At 38.5% G+C, this 22,448-nt stretch overlaps 1 protein-coding gene across 1 annotated transcript in view; it reads left to right on the top strand.

The window, feature by feature from the left end:
* Window positions 1-22,448, top strand: part of LOC125463424 (mucin-19-like) — a 114,809-nt gene that overhangs the window by 76,323 nt on the left and 16,038 nt on the right. Inside the window, exons 72-100 of the mRNA XM_059654772.1 lie at window positions 631-693; window positions 963-1,019; window positions 1,565-1,627; window positions 1,781-1,837; window positions 3,453-3,515; window positions 3,785-3,841; window positions 4,385-4,447; window positions 4,601-4,657; window positions 6,272-6,334; window positions 6,604-6,660; window positions 7,206-7,268; window positions 7,422-7,478; window positions 9,094-9,156; window positions 9,426-9,482; window positions 10,026-10,088; window positions 10,242-10,298; window positions 11,914-11,976; window positions 12,246-12,302; window positions 12,846-12,908; window positions 13,062-13,118; window positions 14,734-14,796; window positions 15,066-15,122; window positions 15,668-15,730; window positions 15,884-15,940; window positions 16,841-16,891; window positions 17,556-17,618; window positions 17,888-17,944; window positions 20,621-20,653; window positions 21,168-21,547. Of these exons, the coding sequence (XP_059510755.1) occupies window positions 631-693; window positions 963-1,019; window positions 1,565-1,627; window positions 1,781-1,837; window positions 3,453-3,515; window positions 3,785-3,841; window positions 4,385-4,447; window positions 4,601-4,657; window positions 6,272-6,334; window positions 6,604-6,660; window positions 7,206-7,268; window positions 7,422-7,478; window positions 9,094-9,156; window positions 9,426-9,482; window positions 10,026-10,088; window positions 10,242-10,298; window positions 11,914-11,976; window positions 12,246-12,302; window positions 12,846-12,908; window positions 13,062-13,118; window positions 14,734-14,796; window positions 15,066-15,122; window positions 15,668-15,730; window positions 15,884-15,940; window positions 16,841-16,891; window positions 17,556-17,618; window positions 17,888-17,944; window positions 20,621-20,653; window positions 21,168-21,547 (2,024 nt within the window). The remainder of the gene's footprint in view (window positions 1-630; window positions 694-962; window positions 1,020-1,564; window positions 1,628-1,780; window positions 1,838-3,452; window positions 3,516-3,784; window positions 3,842-4,384; window positions 4,448-4,600; window positions 4,658-6,271; window positions 6,335-6,603; window positions 6,661-7,205; window positions 7,269-7,421; window positions 7,479-9,093; window positions 9,157-9,425; window positions 9,483-10,025; window positions 10,089-10,241; window positions 10,299-11,913; window positions 11,977-12,245; window positions 12,303-12,845; window positions 12,909-13,061; window positions 13,119-14,733; window positions 14,797-15,065; window positions 15,123-15,667; window positions 15,731-15,883; window positions 15,941-16,840; window positions 16,892-17,555; window positions 17,619-17,887; window positions 17,945-20,620; window positions 20,654-21,167; window positions 21,548-22,448) is intronic.

Here is a 22,448-nt window from a genome sequence, read left to right as displayed (position 1 = left end):
CAACAGCGTACTTTGCTCAAATTTAGGTTTCTGCTACTCTCAGCCCGTGTGATGTTTTCTGCACGGTTCGAAAGTGTGCACATCACTTCTCAGTTCAGCACCTCTGAACCTACTATTCTTTTCTTGGTAGCTGCATCACAGAAAAAGGAAACGGGAATATCATTGAACCCGAGTTTCTTTCATAAAAAGGCACTTAATTTGGGGATTTCCGTTATACACATATCTGTCGGAATACATTCAAAACAAAAGGCACAGAGCGCACGAGCGTTTTTGCTGCATTCGAGAATACATTTCCAGCCAGCATGTAACACAGCCAATTACAGCAGCTGCAATTTTAATCTAAGTATTAGAAAACTAATCATAGCAGTTGACTTACAGCACATTATGTCACCATTTTGCACATGGGTGCAATCACAAAGTTGTATTCACGTTCAATCTGAAAGGAACAAAGTGAGAACATGAGTTAAGGCTTCCAATTGGCGGCATCAACATTTACAAAGGTGCAATAAAGTCCTGCATCCTTCATTCCTAATACTCTGGTTCCTATCAAATAATTTCCTTGCAATAGTCTCAAATGGAAAGTGTGAAACTGGTGGTCAATAAAAATCATTGCTTTCATTTTTTCTTCAGGAGTGACAATTTCATCGAAAGGAACAACCATCCCCACCGTTTTTCCAGAAACCACTACAACGGGTGAGTGAGGCTCTCTAAAAGTAAAGACGAGTGACTCCGTTCCCAGCAGAGCACTTTCCACACATTCTGTTTTCTAGCAATGACAATCCATTTGTTCATTCTTGGAGAAACACTCTTTTGGTGGAGAGATTCTGGAATGTTGAAGACTTTGGAATTCAGAGTCACATTTGAGAAAAACACAGTAAAACAATTCAATGAGAAACCTCTTCACTAATAGGAAGATTTTGAAGCTGCAGTACAATTTGATGATTTTTCATATTCTTCCACAGGAGTCAGCACAACATCAAAACCTACGACACCCGTGTCGACAACTCGCTCCACATCAGGTCAGTAATGGCTTCTTTCGATACACTATTGTAGAATCAGTGCCAATAATCATCTTGTTTCCCAAGTTCCCAGACAGTAGAGGGATGTGACATCACTCCCCATAGATATCTATCTGAGAATTTGCAGAGGGTCGAATGAAGCTCGATCAGAACATTTACCTGTCACTTTTGAAACACTGTTCAAATATTGGAACAAAATGTAAATTTTTCATTTGAAGATGTTAGTTGTCACCATGTTATAGACGTAGTGTCATTTCTTCCTAAAAAATGACTCTCTTGCACTCTTGGATGAGTAAAAATTTTTCCTTTTTTCTCGACTTATGAAATGTTTACCTTTTCTTCTAATTGAAGACAATGCTGACTTTGCCATTCCCTATGATATATTTTTTGATAAATACAACATTCATCTTTATTGCTTCAGTAAAATGTACCTCCCTGTCCCTGATGCTCCAGTGAAAATAAGTCACCATCTTTTTCATGTTCTGAATGCTGCAGATTTGAACTTGGAATTCAATAACTTTGATTGCTTCCCTTCTCTTCTTCAGAAGTGGCCTCGACACCAAAGGAAATATCCGGCACTACAGTTATTGCTGAAACAACTACAAAAGGTAACTAATTGTAGTATGTGCAAACAATTCTGTTCACACAACTCTGCCACTTCTGTAGAAATTTCTGAGTAATGATGGCGTTTAAAACTCTCCAGCAATAAGAAGTTTTATGTGTTATGGGGAAATTAATTGGAATTTCTTTGACTGTTGAAGGAGTCACAGCAACAGAGATACCAAGTACAACTGGATCCACAACCAGCTCCAAACCGGGTGAGTGAGGGCTCTCTCAGCTACACTGTACCACGGCAAGTGACAGTCATTGTGTTGCAGTTGGTCGATGATATTGGACCTCAATTATTTCACAGTCATAATTATTCAGCCCACTTAACGAATTTATTGAAAGCTGATCAATACAATCTGTACAGTTACCTTATAAATATTGTCAGTTTATTCATAGCTGAAGAGATTCTTCAGCTTTGGTTTTGTCGGGCCCAACTTAAACGTTCAAACGTCATTCATCCTGACAGCGATATGATGGCGAAACTCAAAAATAAGTAGGTGTTTTGTAAATCTAGTCACAAATTTCATGATACGTCCCCTTTTTTCATTAGAGGTGACGACAACAGTGAAGGAAACATCACCTGGCTCCACACCAGGTCAGTAATGGCTATTTTAAAGATCAGTACAGCGGCAAGATCAAAATTCATTTTGTTGCAATAACACTCCAATGTTGAAAAGCGATATTTAACTCCTGGTCGATATTCTGTCTAATGTTACCAGAGTCAGGAGTTTCAGAAACTAATTCCTTGTATCATGCTCAATAAGTTTAAAGAAAACTCATGGTCAGGAGCAAAAATGTGCTGTCCATGTTTGTGGAGGTCACAATCATTATCATATCTTGTCAAAGGTTTTCTTTCTTGACGAGAAATTGTTTTTGAAAAACCGCAAAACTTTTGGCTCATGTTCTCTTTCCCATCTGTTTTCATTTTTTGATGCAAATTAAGAAGAACTAGTTCAAAGTATTAATTTTACTGCACCCAAAGTAATCATTCCCTGTTTTCTCATGCTAAAATTTTCATGCAATACATTTTGGTGATATTTTCAAACCTATAATATTTAACGTTAAAAAATCAATTATTTTGATTCACATTCTCATCTCCATGGTGACAGGTTCGAAAGGAACAACCTCTACAACATTTATTGCCGAAACCACAACAACGGGTGAGTGAGATCCTCTACGGACAAACACGAGCACAACAGCGTGCTTTGCTCAAATTCAGGTTTCTGCTACTCTCAGCCCGTGTTATGCCTTCTGCACGGTTCGAAAGTGTGCACATCACTTCTCAGTTCAGCACCTCTGAACCTACTATTCTTTTCTTGGTAGCTGCATCACAGAAAAAGGAAACGGGAATATCATTGAACCCGAGTTTCTTTCAAAAAAAGGCACTTAAATTGGGGATTTCCGTTATACACATATCTGTCGGAATACATTCAAAACAAGAGGCACAGAGCGCACGAGCGTTTTTGCTGAATTCGAGAATACATTTCCAGCCAGCATGTAACACAGCCAATTACAGCAGCTGCAATTTTAATCTAAGTATTACAAAACTAATCATAGCAGTTGACTTACAGCACATTATGTCACCATTTTGCACATGGGTGCGATCACAAAGTTCTATTCACGTTCAATCTGAAAGGAACAAAGTGAGAACATGAGTTAAGGCTTCCAATTGGCGGCATCAACATTTACAAAGGTGCAATAAAGTCCTGCATCCTTCATTCCTAATAAAATGGTTCCTATCAAATAATTTCCTTGCAATAGTCTCAAATGGAAAGTGTGAAACTGGTGGTCAATAAAAATCATTGCTTTCATTTTTTTCTTCAGGAGTGACAATTTCATCGAAAGGAACAACCATCCCCACCGTTTTTCCGGAAACCACTACAACGGGTGAGTGAGGCTCTCTAAAAGTAAAGACCAGTGACTCCGTTCCCAGCAGAGCACTTTCCACACATTCTGTTTTCTAGCAATGACAATCCATTTGTTCATTCTTGGAGAAACACTCTTTTGGTGGAGAGATTCTGGAATGTTGAAGACTTTGGAATTCAGAGTCACATTTGAGAAAAACACAGTAAAACAATTCAATGAGAAACCTCTTCACTAATAGGAAGATTTTGAAGCTGCAGTACAATTTGATGATTTTTCATATTCTTCCACAGGAGTCAGCACAACATCAAAACCTACGACACCCGTGTCGACAACTCACTCCACATCAGGTCAGTAATGGCTTCTTTCGATACACTATCGTAGAATCAGTGCCAATAATCATCTTGTTTCCCAAGTTCCCAGACAGTAGAGGGATATGATATCACTACCTGTAGATATCTTCTGAGAGTTTGCAGACGGTCGAATGAAGCGCGATCAGAACATTTACCTGTCACTTTTGAAACACTGTTCAAATATTGGAACAAAATGTAAATTTTTCATTTGAATATGTTAGTTGTCACCATGTTATGGACGTAGTGTCATTTCTTCTTAAAAAATGACTCTCTTGCACTCTTGGATGAGTAAACATTTTTCCTTTTTTTCGACTTATGAAATGTTTACCTTTTCTTCTAATTGAAGGCAATGCTTACTTTGCCATTCCCTATGATATATTTTTTGATAAATACAACTTTCATCTTTATTGCTTCAGTATAATGTACTTCCCTGTCCCTGATACTCCAGTGAAAATAAGTCACCATCTTTTTCATGTTCTGAATGCTGCAGATTTGAACTTGGAATTCAATAACTTTGATTGCTTCCCTTCTCTTCTTCAGAAGTGGCCTCGACACCAAAGGAAATATCCGGCACTACAGTTATTGCTGAAACAACTACAAAAGGTAACTAGTTGTAGTATGTGCAAACAATTCTGTTCACACAACTCTGCCACTTCTGTAGAAATTTCTGAGTAATGATGGCGTTTAAAACTCTCCAGCAATAAGAAGTTTTATGTGTTATGGGGAAATTAATTGGAATTTCTTTGACTGTTGAAGGAGTCACAGCAACAGAGATACCAAGTACAACTGGATCCACAACCAGCTCCAAACCGGGTGAGTGAGGGCTATCTCAGCTACACTGTACCACGGCAAGTGACAGTCATTGTGTTGCAGTTGGTCGATGATATTGGACCTCAATTATTTCACAGTCATAATTATTCAGCCCATTGAATGAATTTGTTGAAAGCTGATCAATACAATCTGTACAGTTACCTTCTAAATATTGTCAGTTTATTCATAGCTGAAGAGATTCTTCAGCTTTGGTTTTGCGAACCCAACTTAAACGTTCAAACGTCATTCATCCTGACAGCGATATGATGGCGAAACTCAAAAATAAGTAGGTGTTTTGTAAATCTAGTCACGAATTTCATGATACGTCCCCTTTTTTCATTAGAGGTGACGACAACAGTGAAGGAAACATCACCTGGCTCCACACCAGGTCAGTAATGGCTTTTTAAAAGATCAGTACAGAGGCAAGATCAAAATTCATTTTGTTGCAATAACACTCCAATGTTGAAAAGTGATATTTAACTCCTGGTCGATATTCTGTCTAATGTTACCAGAGTCAGGAGTTTCAGAAACTAATTCCTTGTATCATGCTCAATAAGTTTAAAGAAAACTCATGGTCATGAGCAAAAATGTGATGTCCAAATTTGTGGAGGTCACAATCATTATCATATCTTGTCAAAGGTTTTCTTTCTTGACGAGAAATTGTTTTTGAAAAACCGCAACACTTTTTGCTCATGTTCTCTGTCCCATCTGTTTTCATTTTTTGATGCAAATTAAGAAGAACTATTTCAAAGTATTAATTTTACTGCACCCAAAGTAATCATTCCCTGTTTTCTCATGCTTAAATTTTCATGCAACACATTTTGGTGATATTTTCAAACCTATAATATTTAACGTTAAAAAATCAATTATTTTGATTCACATTCTCATCTCCATGGTGACAGGTTCGAAAGGAACAACCTCTACAACATTTATTGCCGAAACCACAACAACGGGTGAGTGAGATCCTCTACGGACAAACACGAGCACAACAGCGTACTTTTCTCAAATTCAGGTTTCTGCTACTCTCAGCCCGTGTTATGTCTTCTGCACGGTTCGAAAGTGTGCACATCACTTCTCAGTTCACGACCTCTGAACCTACTATTCTTTTCTTGGTAGCTGCATCACAGAAAAAGGAAACGGGAATATCATTGAACCCGAGTTTCTTTCAAAAAAAGGCACTTAAATTGGGGATTTCCGTTATACACATATCTGTCGGAATACATTCAAAACAAAAGGCACAGAGCGCACGAGCGTTTTTGCTGCATTCAAGACTACATTTCCAGCCAGCATGTAACACAGCCAATTACAGCAGCTGCAATTTTAATCTAAGTATTACAAAACTAATCATAGCAGTTGACTTACAGCACATTGTGTCACCATTTTGCACATGGGTGCGATCACAAAGTTCTATTCACGTTCAATCTGAAAGGAACAAAGTGAGAACATGAGTTAAGGCTTCCAATTGGCGGCATCAACATTTACAAAGGTGCAATAAAGTCATGCATCCTTCATTCCTAATACTCTGGTTCCTATCAAATAATTTCCTTGCAATAGTCTCAAATGGAAAGTGTGAAACTGGTGGTCAATAAAAATCATTGCTTTCATTTTTTTCTTCAGGAGTGACAATTTCATCGAAAGGAACAACCATCCCCACCGTTTTTCCGGAAACCACTACAACAGGTGAGTGAGGCTCTCTAAAAGTAAAGACCAGTGACTCCGTTCCCAGCAGAGCACTTTCCACACATTCTGTTTTCTAGCAATGACAATCCATTTGTTCATTCTTGGAGAAACACTCTTTTGGTGGAGAGATTCTGGAATGTTGAAGACTTTGGAATTCAGAGTCACATTTGAGAAAAACACAGTAAAACAATTCAATGAGAAACCTCTTCACAAATAGGAAGATTTTCAAGCTGCAGTACAATTTGATGATTTTTCATATTCTTCCACAGGAGTCAGCACAACATCAAAACCTACGACACCCGTGTCGACAACTCGCTCCACATCAGGTCAGTAATGGCTTCTTTCGATACACTATCGTAGAATCAGTGCCAATAATCATCTTGTTTCCCAAGTTCCCAGACAGTAGAGGGATGTGATATCACTCCCCATAGATATCTATCTGAGAATTTGCAGAGGGTCGAATGAAGCTCGATCAGAACATTTACCTGTCACTTTTGAAACACTGTTCAAATATTGGAACAAAATGTAAATTTTTCATTTGAAGATGTTAGTTGTCACCATGTTATAGACGTAGTGTCATTTCTTCCTAAAAAATGACTCTCTTGCACTCTTGGATGAGTAAAAATTTTTCCTTTTTTCTCGACTTATGAAATGTTTACCTTTTCTTCTAATTGAAGACAATGCTGACTTTGCCATTCCCTATGATATATTTTTTGATAAATACAACTTTCATCTTTATTGCTTCAGTAAAATGTACCTCCCTGTCCCTGATGCTCCAGTGAAAATAAGTCACCATCTTTTTCATGTTCTGAATGCTGCAGATTTGAACTTGGAATTCAATAACTTTGATTGCTTCCCTTCTCTTCTTCAGAAGTGGCCTCGACACCAAAGGAAATATCCGGCACTACAGTTATTGCTGAAACAACTACAAAAGGTAACTAATTGTAGTATGTGCAAACAATTCTGTTCACACAACTCTGCCACTTCTGTAGAAATTTCTGAGTAATGGCGGCGTTTAAAACTCTCCAGCAATTAGAAGTTTTATGTGTTATGGGGAAATTAATTGGAATTTCTTTGACTGTTGAAGGAGTCACAACAACAGAGATACCAAGTACAACTGGATCCACAACCAGCTCCAAACCGGGTGAGTGAGGGCTCTCTCAGCTACACTCTACCACGGCAAGTGACAGTCATTGTGTTGCAGTTGGTCGATGATATTGGACCTCAATTATTTCACAGTCATAATTATTCAGCCCATTTAACGAATTTATTGAAAGCTGATCAATACAATCTGTACAGTTACCTTATAAATATTGTCAGTTTATTCATAGCTGAAGAGATTCTTCAGCTTTGGTTTTGTCGGGCCCAACTTAAACGTTCAAACGTCATTCATCCTGACAGCGATATGATGGCGAAACTCAAAAATAAGTAGGTGTTTTGTAAATCTAGTCACAAATTTCATGATACGTCCCCTTTTTTCATTAGAGGTGACGACAACAGTGAAGGAAACATCACCTGGCTCCACACCAGGTCAGTAATGGCTATTTTAAAGATCAGTACAGCGGCAAGATCAAAATTCATTTTGTTGCAATAACACTCCAATGTTGAAAAGCGATATTTAACTCCTGGTCGATATTCTGTCTCATGTTACCAGAGTCAGGAGTTTCAGAAACTAATTTCTTGTATCATGCTCAATAAGTTTAAAGAAAACTCATGGTCAGGAGCAAAAATGTGCTGTCCATGTTTGTGGAGGTCACAATCATTATCATATCTTGTCAAAGGTTTTCTTTCTTGACGAGAAATTGTTTTTGAAAAACCGCAACACTTTTGGCTCATGTTCTCTTTCCCATCTGTTTTCATTTTTTGATGCAAATTAAGAAGAACTCGTTCAAAGTATTAATTTTACTGCACCCAAAGTAATCATTCCCTGTTTTCTCATGCTAAAATTTTCATGCAATACATTTTGGTGATATTTTCAAGCCTATAATATTTAACGTTAAAAAATCAATTATTTTGATTCACATTCTCATCTCCATGGTGACAGGTTCGAAAGGAACAACCTCTACAACATTTATTGCCGAAACCACAACAACGGGTGAGTGAGATCCTCTACGGACAAACACGAGCACAACAGCGTACTTTGCTCAAATTCAGGTTTCTGCTACTCTCAGCCCGTGTTATGCCTTCTGCACGGTTCGAAAGTGTGCACATCACTTCTCAGTTCAGCACCTCTGAACCTACTATTCTTTTCTTGGTAGCTGCATCACAGAAAAAGGAAACGGGAATATCATTGAACCCGAGTTTCTTTCATAAAAAGGCACTTAATTTGGGGATTTCCGTTATACACATATCTGTCGGAATACATTCAAAACAAAAGGCACAGAGCGCACGAGCGTTTTTGCTGCATTCAAGACTACATTTCCAGCCAGCATGTAACACAGCCAATTACAGCAGCTGCAATTTTAATCTAAGTATTAGAAAACTAATCATAGCAGTTGACCTACAGCACATTATGTCACCATTTTGCACATGGGTGCGATCACAAAGTTGTATTCACGTTCAATCTGAAAGGAACAAAGTGAGAACATGAGTTAAGGCTTCCAATTGGCGGCATCAACATTTACAAAGGTGCAATAAAGTCCTGCATCCTTCATTCCTAATAAAATGGTTCCTATCAAATAATTTCCTTGCAATAGTCTCAAATGGAAAGTGTGAAACTGGTGGTCAATAAAAATCATTGCTTTCATTTTTTTCTTCAGGAGTGACAATTTCATCGAAAGGAACAACCATCCCCACCGTTTTTCCGGAAACCACTACAACGGGTGAGTGAGGCTCTCTAGAAGTAAAGACAAGTGACTCCGTTCCCAGCAGAGCACTTTCCACACATTCTGTTTTCTAGCAATGACAATCCATTTGTTCATTCTTGGAGAAACACTCTTTTGGTCGAGAGATTCTGGTATGTTGAAGACTTTGGAATTCAGAGTCACATTTGAGAAAAACACAGTAAAACAATTCAATGAGAAACCTCTTCACAAATAGGAAGATATTGAAGCTGCAGTACAATTTGATGATTTTTCATATTCTTCCACAGGAGTCAGCACAACATCAAAACCTACGACACCCGTGTCGACAACTCGCTCCACATCAGGTCAGTAATGGCTTCTTTCGATACACTATTGTAGAATCAGTGCCAATAATCATCTTGTTTCCCAAGTTTCCAGACAGTAGAGGGATATGATATCACTATCTGTAGATATCTTCTGAGAGTTTGCAGACGGTCGAATGAAGCGCGATCTGAACATTTACCTGTCACTTTTGAAACACTGTTCAAATATTGGAACAAAATGTAAATTTTTCATTTGAATATGTTAGTTGTCACCATGTTATGGACGTAGTGTCATTTCTTCTTAAAAAATGACTCTCTTGCACTCTTGGATGAGTAAAAATTTTTCCTTTTTTTCGACTTATGAAATGTTTACCTTTTCTTCTAATTGAAGGCAATGCTTACGTTGCCATTCCCTATGATATATTTTTTGATAAATACAACTTTCATCTTTATTGCTTCAGTATAATGTACTTCCCCGTCCCTGATACTCCAGTGAAAATAAGTCACCATCTTTTTCATGTTCTGAATGCTGCAGATTTGAACTTGGAATTCAATAACTTTGATTGCTTCCCTTCTCTTCTTCAGAAGTGGCCTCGACACCAAAGGAAATATCCGGCACTACAGTTATTGCTGAAACAACTACAAAAGGTAACTAGTTGTAGTATGTGCAAACAATCCTGTTCACACAACTCTGCCACTTCTGTAGAAATTTCTGAGTAATGATGGCGTATAAAACTCTCCAGCAATAAGAAGTTTTATGTGTTATGGGGAAATTAATTGGAATTTCTTTGACTGTTGAAGGAGTCACAGCAACAGAGATACCAAGTACAACTGGATCCACAACCAGCTCCAAACCGGGTGAGTGAGGGCTCTCTCAGCTACACTGTACCACGGCAAGTGACAGTCATTGTGTTGCAGTTGGTCGATGATATTGGACCTCAATTATTTCACAGTCATAATTATTCAGCCCATTGAATGAATTTGTTGAAAGCTGATCAATACAATCTGTACAGTTACCTTCTAAATATTGTCAGTTTATTCATAGCTGAAGAGATTCTTCAGCTTTGGTTTTGTCGGGCCTAACTTAAACGTTCAAACGTCATTCATCCTGACAGCGATATGATGGCGAAACTCAAAAATAAGTAGGTGTTTTGTAAATCTAGTCACGAATTTCATGATACGTCCCCTTTTTTCATTAGAGGTGACGACAACAGTGAAGGAAACATCACCTGGCTCCACACCAGGTCAGTAATGGCTTTTTTAAAGATCAGTACAGAGGCAAGATCAAAATTCATTTTGTTGCAATAACACTCCAATGTTGAAAAGCGATATTTAACTCCTGGTCGATATTCTGTCTAATGTTACCAGAGTCAGGAGTTTCAGAAACTAATTCCTTGTATCATGCTCAATAAGTTTAAAGAAAACTCATGGTCATGAGCAAAAATGTGATGTCCATGTTTGTGGAGGTCACAATCATTATCATATCTTGTCAAAGGTTTTCTTTCTTGACGAGAAATTGTTTTTGAAAAACCGCAACACTTTTGGCTCATGTTCTCTTTCCCATCTGTTTTCATTTTTTGATGCAAATTAAGAAGAACTAGTTCAAAGTATTAATTTTACTGCACCCAAAGTAATCATTCCCTGTTTTCTCATGCTAAAATTTTCATGCAATACATTTTGGTGATATTTTCAAGCCTGTAATATTTAACGTTAAAAAATCAATTATTTTGATTCACATTCTCATCTCCATGGTGACAGGTTCGAAAGGAACAACCTCTACAACATTTATTGCCGAAACCACAACAACGGGTGAGTGAGATCCTCTACGGACAAACACGAGCACAACAGCGTACTTTGCTCAAATTCAGGTTTCTGCTACTCTCAGCCCGTGTTATGCCTTCTGCACGGTTCGAAAGTGTGCACATCACTTCTCAGTTCAGCACCTCTGAACCTACTATTCTTTTCTTGGTAGCTGCATCACAGAAAAAGGAAACGGGAATATCATTGAACCCGAGTTTCTTTCAAAAAAAGGCACTTAATTTGGGGATTTCCGTTATACACATATCTGTCGGAATACATTCAAAACAAGAGGCACAGAGCGCACGAGCATTTTTGCTGCATTCAGGACTACATTTCCAGCCAGCATGTAACACAGCCAATTACAGCAGCTGCAATTTTAATCTAAGTATTAGAAAACTAATCATAGCAGTTGACCTACAGCACATTATGTCACCATTTTGCACATGGGTGCGATCACAAAGTTGTATTCACGTTCAATCTGAAAGGAACAAAGTGAGAACATGAGTTAAGGCTTCCAATTGGCGGCATCAACATTTACAAAGGTGCAATAAAGTCCTGCATCCTTCATTCCTAATAAAATGGTTCCTATCAAATAATTTCCTTGCAATAGTCTCAAATGGAAAGTGTGAAACTGGTGGTCAATAAAAATCATTGCTTTCATTTTTTTCTTCAGGAGTGACAATTTCATCGAAAGGAACAACCATCCCCACCGTTTTTCCGGAAACCACTACAACGGGTGAGTGAGGCTCTCTAAAAGTAAAGACAAGTGACTCCGTTCCCAGCAGAGCACTTTCCACACATTCTGTTTTCTAGCAAAGACAATCCATTTGTTCATTCTTGGAGAAACACTCTTTTGGTGGAGAGATTCTGGAATGTTGAAGACTTTGGAATTCAGAGTCACATTTGAGAAAAACACAGTAAAACAATTCAATGAGAAACCTCTTCACTAATAGGAAGATTTTGAAGCTGCAGTACAATTTGATGATTTTTCATATTCTTCCACAGGAGTCAGCACAACATCAAAACCTACGACACCCGTGTCGACAACTCGCTCCACATCAGGTCAGTAATGGCTTCTTTCGATACACTATTGTAGAATCAGTGCCAATAATCATCTTGTTTCCCAAGTTTCCAGACAGTAGAGGGATATGATATCACTATCTGTAGATATCTTCTGAGAGTTTGCAGACGGTCGAATGAAGCGCGATCTGAACATTTACCTGTCACTTTTGAAACACTGTTCAAATATTGGAACAAAATGTAAATTTTTCATTTGAATATGTTAGTTGTCACCATGTTATGGACGTAGTGTCATTTCTTCTTAAAAAATGACTCTCTTGCACTCTTGGATGAGTAAAAATTTTTCCTTTTTTTCGACTTATGAAATGTTTACCTTTTCTTCTAATTGAAGGCAATGCTTACGTTGCCATTCCCTATGATATATTTTTTGATAAATACAACTTTCATCTTTATTGCTTCAGTATAATGTACTTCCCCGTCCCTGATACTCCAGTGAAAATAAGTCACCATCTTTTTCATGTTCTGAATGCTGCAGATTTGAACTTGGAATTCAATAACTTTGATTGCTTCCCTTCTCTTCTTCAGAAGTGGCCACGACACCAAAGGAAATATCCGGCACTACAGTTATTGCTGAAACAACTACAAAAGGTAACTAGTTGTAGTATGTGCAAACAATTCTGTTCACACAACTCTGCCACTTCTGTAGAAATTTCTGAGTAATGATGGCGTATAAAACTCTCCAGCAATAAGAAGTTTTATGTGTTATGGGGAAATTAATTGGAATTTCTTTGACTGTTGAAGGAGTCACAGCAACAGAGATACCAAGTACAACTGGATCCACAACCAGCTCCAAACCGGGTGAGTGAGGGCTCTCTCAGCTACACTGTACCACGGCAAGTGACAGTCATTGTGTTGCAGTTGGTCGATGATATTGGACCTCAATTATTTCACAGTCATAATTATTCAGCCCATTGAATGAATTTGTTGAAAGCTGATCAATACAATCTGTACAGTTACCTTCTAAATATTGTCAGTTTATTCATAGCTGAAGAGATTCTTCAGCTTTGGTTTTGTCGGGCCCAACTTAAATGTTCAAACGTCATTCATCCTGACAGCGATATGATGGCAAAACTCAAAAATAAGTAGGTGTTTTGTAAATCTAGTCACGAATTTCATGATACGTCCCCTTTTTTCATTAGAGGTGACGACAACAGTGAAGGAAACATCACCTGGCTCCACACCAGGTCAGTAATGGCTTTTTTAAAGATCAGTACAGAGGCAAGATCAAAATTCATTTTGTTGCAATAACACTCCAATGTTGAAAAGCGATATTTAACTCCTGGTCGATATTCTGTCTAATGTTACCAGAGTCAGGAGTTTCAGAAACTAATTCCTTGTATCATGCTCAATAAGTTTAAAGAAAACTCATGGTCATGAGCAAAAATGTGATGTCCATGTTTGTGGAGGTCACAATCATTATCATATCTTGTCAAAGGTTTTCTTTCTTGACGAGAAATTGTTTTTGAAAAACCGCAACACTTTTGGCTCATGTTCTCTTTCCCATCTGTTTTCATTTTTTGATGCAAATTAAGAAGAACTATTTCAAAGTATTAATTTTACTGCACCCAAAGTAATCATTCCCTGTTTTCTCATGCTTAAATTTTCATGCAACACATTTTGGTGATATTTTCAAACCTATAATATTTAACGTTAAAAAATCAATTATTTTGATTCACATTCTCATCTCCATGGTGACAGGTTCGAAAGGAACAACCTCTACAACATTTATTGCCGAAACCACAACAACGGGTGAGTGAGATCCTCTACGGACAAACACGAGCACAACAGCGTACTTTTCTCAAATTCAGGTTTCTGCTACTCTCAGCCCGTGTTATGTCTTCTGCACGGTTCGAAAGTGTGCACATCACTTCTCAGTTCAGCACCTCTGAACCTACTATTCTTTTCTTGGTAGCTGCATCACAGAAAAAGGAAACGGGAATATCATTGAACCCGAGTTTCTTTCAAAAAAAGGCACTTAAATTGGGGATTTCCGTTATACACATATCTGTCGGAATACATTCAAAACAAAAGGCACAGAGCGCACGAGCGTTTTTGCTGCATTCGAGAATACATTTCCAGCCAGCATGTAACACAGCCAATTACAGCAGCTGCAATTTTAATCTAAGTATTAGAAAACTAATCATAGCAGTTGACTTACAGCACATTGTGTCACCATTTTGCACATGGGTGCGATCACAAAGTTCTATTCACGTTCAATCTGAAAGGAACAAAGTGAGAACATGATTTAAGGCTTCCAAATGGCGGCATCAACATTTACAAAGGTGCAATAAAGTCCTGCATCCTTCATTCCTAATAAAATGGTTCCTATCAAATAATTTCCTTGCAATAGTCTCAAATGGAAAGTGTGAAACTGGTGGTCAATAAAAATCATTGCTTTCATTTTTTTCTTCAGGAGTGACAATTTCATCGAAAGGAACAACCATCCCCACCGTTTTTCCGGAAACCACTACAACGGGTGAGTGAGGCTCTCTAAAAGTAAAGACAAGTGACTCCGTTCCCAGCAGAGCACTTTCCACACATTCTGTTTTCTAGCAATGACAATCCATTTGTTCATTCTTGGAGAAACACTCTTTTGGTCGAGAGATTCTGGAATGTTGAAGACTTTGGAATTCAGAGTCACATTTGAGAAAAACACAGTAAAACAATTCAATGAGAAACCTCTTCACAAATAGGAAGATTTTCAAGCTGCAGTACAATTTGATGATTTTTCATATTCTTCCACAGGAGTCAGCACAACATCAAAACCTACGACACCCGTGTCGACAACTCGCTCCACATCAGGTCAGTAATGGCTTCTTTCGATACACTATCGTAGAATCAGTGCCAATAATCATCTTGTTTCCCAAGTTCCCAGACAGCAGAGGGATATGATATCACTCCCCATAGATATCTATCTGAGAATTTGCAGAGGGTCGAATGAAGCTCGATCAGAACATTTACCTGTCACTTTTGAAACACTGTTCAAATATTGGAACAAAATGTAAATTTTTCATTTGAAGATGTTAGTTGTCACCATGTTATGGACATAGTGTCATTTCTTCCAAAAAAAAGACTCTCTTGCACTCTTGGATGAGTAAAGATTTTTCCTTTTGTCTCGACTTACAAAATATTTCCCTTTTCTTCTAATTGAAGACAATGCTTACTTTGCCATTCCCTATGACATATTTTTTGATAAATACAACTTTCATCTTTATTGCTTCAGTAAAATGTACCTCCCTGTCCCTGATACTCCAGTGGAAATAAGTCACCATCTTTTTCATGTTCTGAATGCTGCAGATTTGAACTTGGAATTCAATAACTTTGATTGCTTCCCTTCTCTTCTTCAGAAGTGGCCTCGACACCAAAGGAAATATCCGGCACTACAGTTATTGCTGAAACAACGACAACAGGTAACTAGTTGTAGTATGCGCAAACAATTCTGTTCACACAACTCTGCCACTTCTGTAGAAATTTCTGAGTAATGATGGCGTTTAAAACTCTCCAGCAATTAGAAGTTTTATGTGTTATGGGGAAATTAATTGGAATTTCTTTGACTGTTGAAGGAGTCACAACAACAGAGATACCAAGTACAACTGGATCCACAACCAGCTCCAAACCGGGTGAGTGAGGGCTCTCTCAGCTACACTCTACCACGGCAAGTGACAGTCATTGTGTTGCAGTTGGTCGATGATATTGGACCTCAATTATTTCACCGTCATAATTATTCAGCCCATTGAACGAATTTATTGAAAGCTGATCAATACAATCTGTACAGTTACCTTCTAAATATTGTCAGTTTATTCATAGCTGAAGAGATTCTTCAGCTTTGGTTTTGTCAGGCCCAACTTAAACGTTCAAACGTCATTCATCCTGACAGCGATATGATGGCGAAACTCAAAAATAAGTAGGTGTTTCGTAAATCTAGTCACGAATTTCATGATACGTCCCCTTTTTTCATTAGAGGTGACGACAACAGTGAAGGAAACATCACCTGGCTCCACACCAGGTCAGTAATGGCTTTTTTAAAGATCAGTACAGAGGCAAGATCAAAATTCATTTTGTTGCAATAACACTCCAATGTTGAAAAGCGATATTTAACTCCTGGTCGATATTCTGTCTGATATTACCAGAGTCAGGAGTTTCAGAAACTAATTCCTTGCATCATGCTCAATAAGATTAAAGAAAACTCATGGTCAGGAGCAAAAATGTGATGTCCATGTTTGTGGAGGTCACAATCATTATCATATCTTGTCAAAGGTTTTCTTTCTTGACGAGAAATTGTTTTTGAAAAACCGCAACACTTTTTGCTCATGTTCTCTTTCCCATCTGTTTTCATTTTTTGATGCAAATTAAGAAGAACTCGTTCAAAGTATTAATTTTACTGCACCCAACGTAATCATTCCCTAATTTCTGATGCTAAAAGTTTCATGCAACACATTTTGGTGATATTTTCAAACCTATAATATTCAACGTTAAAAAATCAATTATTTTGATTCACATTCTCATCTCCATGGTGACAGGTTCGAAAGGAACAACCTCTACAACATTTATTGCCGAAACCACAACAACGGGTGAGTGAGATCCTCTACGGACAAACACGAGCACAACAGCGTACTTTGCTCAAATTCAGGTTTCTGCTACTCTCAGCCCGTGTTATGCCTTCTGCACGGTTCGAAAGTGTGCACATCACTTCTCAGTTTACGACCTCTGAACCTACTATTCTTTTCTTGATAGCTGCATCACAGAAAAAGGAAACGGGAATATCATTGAACCCGAGTTTCTTTCAAAAAAAGGCACTTAAATTGGGGATTTCCGTTATACACATATCTGTCGGAATACATTCAAAACAAAAGGCACAGAGCGCACGAGCGTTTTTGCTGCATTCGAGAATACATTTCCAGCCAGCATGTAACACAGCCAATTACAGCAGCTGCAATTTTAATCTAAGTATTAGAAAACTAATCATAGCAGTTGACTTACAGCACATTGTGTCATCATTTTGCACATGGGTGCGATCACAAAGTTCTATTCACGTTCAATCTGAAAGGAACAAAGTGAGAACATGAGTTAAGGCTTCCAAATGGCGGCATCAACATTTACAAAGGTGCAATAAAGTCCTGCATCCTTCATTCCTAATACTCTGGTTCCTATCGAATAATTTCCTTGCAATAGTCTCAAATGGAAAGTGTGAAACTGGTGGTCAATAAAAATCATTGCTTTCATTTTTTTCTTCAGGAGTGACAATTTCATCGAAAGGAACAACCATCCCCACCGTTTTTCCGGAAACCACTACAACAGGTGAGTGAGGCTCTCTAAAAGTAAAGACAAGTGACTCCGTTCCCAGCAGAGCACTTTCCGCACATTCTGTTTTCTAGCAATGACAATCCATTTGTTCATTCTTGGAGAAACACTCTTTTGGTCGAGAGATTCTGGAATGTTGAAGACTTTGGAATTCAGAGTCACATTTGAGAAAAACACAGTAAAACAATTCAATGCGAACCCTCTTCACTAATAGGAAGATTTTGAAGCTGCAGTACAATTTGATGATTTTTCATATTCTTCCACAGGAGTCAGCACAACATCAAAACCTACGACACCCGTGTCGACAACTCGCTCCACATCAGGTCAGTAATGGCTTCTTTCGATACACTATCGTAGAATCAGTGCCAATAATCATCTTGTTTCCCAAGTTCCCAGACAGTAGAGGGATATGATATCACTGCCCGTAGATATCTATCTGAGACCTGACAGAGGGTCAAATGAAGCTCGATCAGAATGTAAATGTCACAGAAATGTTCTTGTTCATGAATACAAATGTCTCTGCCTCTTTTGGACACTGTTTCCTTCCCAGTATTCAGTGTTTGTCCTAATATTTGAATGAAATGTGTTTTTGCATTTCATGGTGAGTGTTGTTTTATCATGACTGTCGTAAACTCATCTCACCTTTCCAATGCATGATTCCCTTGGCATGTTGTGTTACTATTATTGCCTTTTCTCCATTAATTAAGAAGGTAGTTACTGCTCTTAAATTTACAACTCATTTAAGCTGAGATATCCCTTGCCATTCCCATCCAAATGTGTTTTATTGATTAAAATGAAAGATACCTCATAGAATCCCTCCAGTCTGTTAACTGGCCCTTCAGACCAACAAGTCTACACAAACCCTCAGAGCATCCCACACAGTCCCATCCAATATAACCCACCTCATCTACACATCCCTGAGCACTACAGGCATTTTAGCATGGCTGTACATCTTTGGACTGTGGGAGCAAACCCACGCAGACACAGGGAGGATATGCAAACTACTCACAGACAGTCACCCGAAGGTGGAATCCAACCCGGGTCCCTGGTGCTCTGCGGCAGTAATGCTAACACTGGGCCACCTTGTATTCATTTTTCTTACTCTGGTAGAATACACTTCCCTGCATTCCTAATGTTCCAGCCTCCCAGCGAATGAAACAACCTCCTGGCAAAATTGTCAATGCTGAAGGTTTTCAGTTAAAGGATTAATAATATTGATTACTTTCATTCTCTTTCCAAAGTGACAACTACACTGAAGGAAACATCCGCCACAAAAATTATTGCTGAAACCACGACAATGGATAACTATTCTACTTTTCCATTCTGCACAAGCAAATCTTTTCACACTGGTTGTTATGATGTTACTTTATCTCTTCAAGTTTCTGACGGTTCATGGTACAGTGTTTATTTGGACACCTGTAAACCTTTTTAAACAAGGCATCGCTGAAAGTTCAGTGGGATATTTTCTTTGAAAGAAATGGAAGCTGTGTGGCTTGTTCTAATTGCGAGATCTTGTTTCTCTGAAATCATTTGCCTCTTTATATGGCTTGCTTTTTGACGTTATTTGGTGTCCAGCTGGGGTACACAAGGTCAGAAGTCACATGACACCAGGTTTTAGTCCTTCAGGTTTGTTTGAAATCTGTAGCTTTTGAGCGCTGCTCCTTTGTCAGGTGCAGTCATGCTGTGCCTTTCTCAGAAAACCTTTGTGGAGAGTCCATTGTGAAAACTGAAATCCTAATGCAGCTGGTCTCCTGACAAGTCTTTGAATTTTTGACATCTTCTGAATGAAGTACATTTAAATGCCCCACTGACAACTATCCTTTTTTATTCTATGGAACACAACCTTTCTCAAAAGCCTGCTCTGTGCTTATATAAAATAAATATACTGCAAATGCCAGAAATCTGAAACCAGCACGGAAAATGCTAAACTGTCTGGCCATTCTATGGCGATTCTCTTCTATTGAGAGATAAACAAAGAACTTGGAACAGTATAGCACAGAAAGGGGCCCTTCAGCCATCATGTTTCTGTACATGATCCATATCCATCTATACACCAGAAGAGCAAGAAAGCTGACGTTCTGAAGTATTTTCTGAAGAAGAGTCCCGACCCCAAACGTCAACTTTCCTGCTCCTCTGATGCTGCCTGGCCTGCTGTTTTCCTCCAGGTCCACATTGTGTTATCCCTGACTCCAGCATCTGCAGTTCTTACTGTCCCTCAATACCCTGCCTGTTCATGTGTCTGTCTAAATACCTCTTAAGCATTGCAACTGTATTTGTCTCTACCACCTCTCATGGCAGTGTGTTCCAGGCACCTACCACCTACTGAATAAAAAAACACTCCTTACACATCTCCTTGAAACTTACCTCCTGTCACATTAAAACTATGTTTCCCTCGTACTTAATATTTCCAACCTGGGGAAAAGATTCTTACTAACCACCCAATCATAATTGTATATAGTTCTATCAGATTACCCCTCAGCCTCCAATGCTGTAGTGAGAACAATCCAAGAATTAATGTTTCAAGTCTAATTTGACTGTTCTTCAGAACTCTATTTCTATACAGTCGGTGGTATGAATTCCCTTGATTATCCATGAAATAACTGCTGTTTTCAGTTACACTCTGCATCTCTGAAGAAGGCAGGATCAGAATTCCCAGCTAGAAATACAGGGTTCAGCAGTAACAGAGAAAAAACAGGAGTGAGTGAATCTGCCTGTGATTGCCAGTCTTCAGAACATTTGGGCTACTGTCTCAACTTAGATCTTTCAGAATCACTGTCATTTGATGGAGAGCGTTTTCATTTTGCACATGGAATATACAAGCTTTACAATGACATGATATTGACTGGACAGCTGTAACATTGTTTCTCAAGCCCACCTGTTTAGTTTTCTTTTATTACCTTGCTATTAAAATATGTGTATTCCCAGCTGTGAAGCCTCTCTCTTTCTAAACGGTCTTATTTCAGGTTACATGTTTTAATTGTGACTGTATTTACTTTCAGAAGTAACAACTACAACAGTGAAAACAACCACAGGTAGGTTTACTGCCACATCTACAACTGATGAGCAATGTTTTCTTACATTAAACACAAGTAACGAATCCAAAACCAGATATAATTTCACTGAAAACTTGTTCTCAGTCTTGGTTCAGGAGTCTCTCGCTGACTTCAGAAGATGATGTGATTGAATCCCACTTCAGAACCTCTAAGACAAAGGCAACCCATTATGTATTTTGCCAATTGACTTGGACCAATCCAGTGGACATTCTTTGCCTAAGATTTGTACAACAGCGAGCACAGGAAGAAAGAGGAGACCATTAAAACACCACCAACAGGAGCCTTAGGACAATACTGTTGAGTTGGCATTTTGATCGGAGTCCATTACCACTCCTTGAAATCACGGTGCTAAATTAGAAATCAAAGGAAATAACCCAAAATATTTTAGTTTCTCCAACTGCTTCAGTTACTTCATAGCTTTCTGGATGATACTTTTGAACATTATTTGTATTTTATATCAATATTAATTGGTGACTGTTGCTTTATTTTGCAGAGGTTCCTTGCCATGGAAAATGGTCTGTGTGGATTAACAACAACAAACCATCTGTTGAGCAAAAGCATGATAAAGAACCATTGGATCCAATTCGAGATACCGTGTGTCAATCTTATGGGAACAGGATTACAAATATTCAATGTGAAGCTCTCAAATTTCCTGGGTATCCAATTAGTAAAACCAACGATACAGTAACATGTGATGTAAACAGCGGATTGATATGCCACAAACCAGCTAGTGGCGCCCTTACATGTCTGGACTATAGAATTAGAGTTTGCTGTGAACCATTTGAAACAACAACACTTCCAACCACAACGACATCCGTCTCCAGGGCTACTACACCTGGAGAATGTTTCTGTAATTCAGACCCACCAAGGAAGGTAATCAAGTTTCAATTTATTTCTAATTGGTTTAATGCTGTGTTAAATAATACGTAAAACATTATAGTTAGAGTAAATGGGACCCATTATTTTTCACAGCACTCAGGAAACTTGCCATTGCATGCAATTCCATGTCTGTCCCTCACCACCGCCTCAGACTGAACCAGACAGTTCACATCCTCCACGTCCATTTTGATCTCCACTTAGCTTCTAAAATAATCTCTTCTTCATAATACAGATCATTAATTACTGCCTTTATAACATCGTTTGCTATGTCTCTGCTCCCATTTGACTGTGGAAACTCTCACTCATGTTTTTATTACATCCAGGCTTGTCTGTCTCAGCACTATCCTGATAGACATCCCACTTTCCAACTTCCCGAAACCTGAGCTCATCCAAATCTCTCTTTCCCATATCCACCTGACTACCAGTCCTGTTCCCCAACACTCCCATAATGCTGACATTACATTGGATCCTGCTTGGCCTGTGTCTCAGTGATAAAATTCTCATCCTTGTCATAAAGCTCCTCCCACACACACACTCCTTTCCCTCTTTGCAAACTCCTCCAGCCCTCTGTCAATTTGCATTCTTTACATTCCTCCAGCTCTAGGCTCTTAGCCACACCACCCAATTGTGAGGAATTACACCTTCAGACATCTGGATCCTATGTTCTGGAATTCCATCCTTGTCACTCATGTGACAAAGTCACTAAAGCGCACATCTTTAACCAAGCTAGTATTAAATCCATCTCTTAACAATGACATCTTTTGTCAAATTATCACTCTTTCGTGAAGCACCTTGAGTATCAAATTCTTAGATTAAATATACTTTAAATGGTCAAGTTGCAGTTCACGCTTGCTGTCTTTGGAATAAGTTATTTGCCGTCTTGGAAGTAATGCCA

Source organism: Stegostoma tigrinum, chromosome 25, assembly GCF_030684315.1.
Source record: "Stegostoma tigrinum isolate sSteTig4 chromosome 25, sSteTig4.hap1, whole genome shotgun sequence".
NCBI lineage: Eukaryota > Metazoa > Chordata > Chondrichthyes > Orectolobiformes > Stegostomatidae > Stegostoma > Stegostoma tigrinum.
The sequence above is the reverse complement of the archived record's forward strand: the minus strand, read 5'-3'. Positions and strand labels throughout refer to the sequence as shown.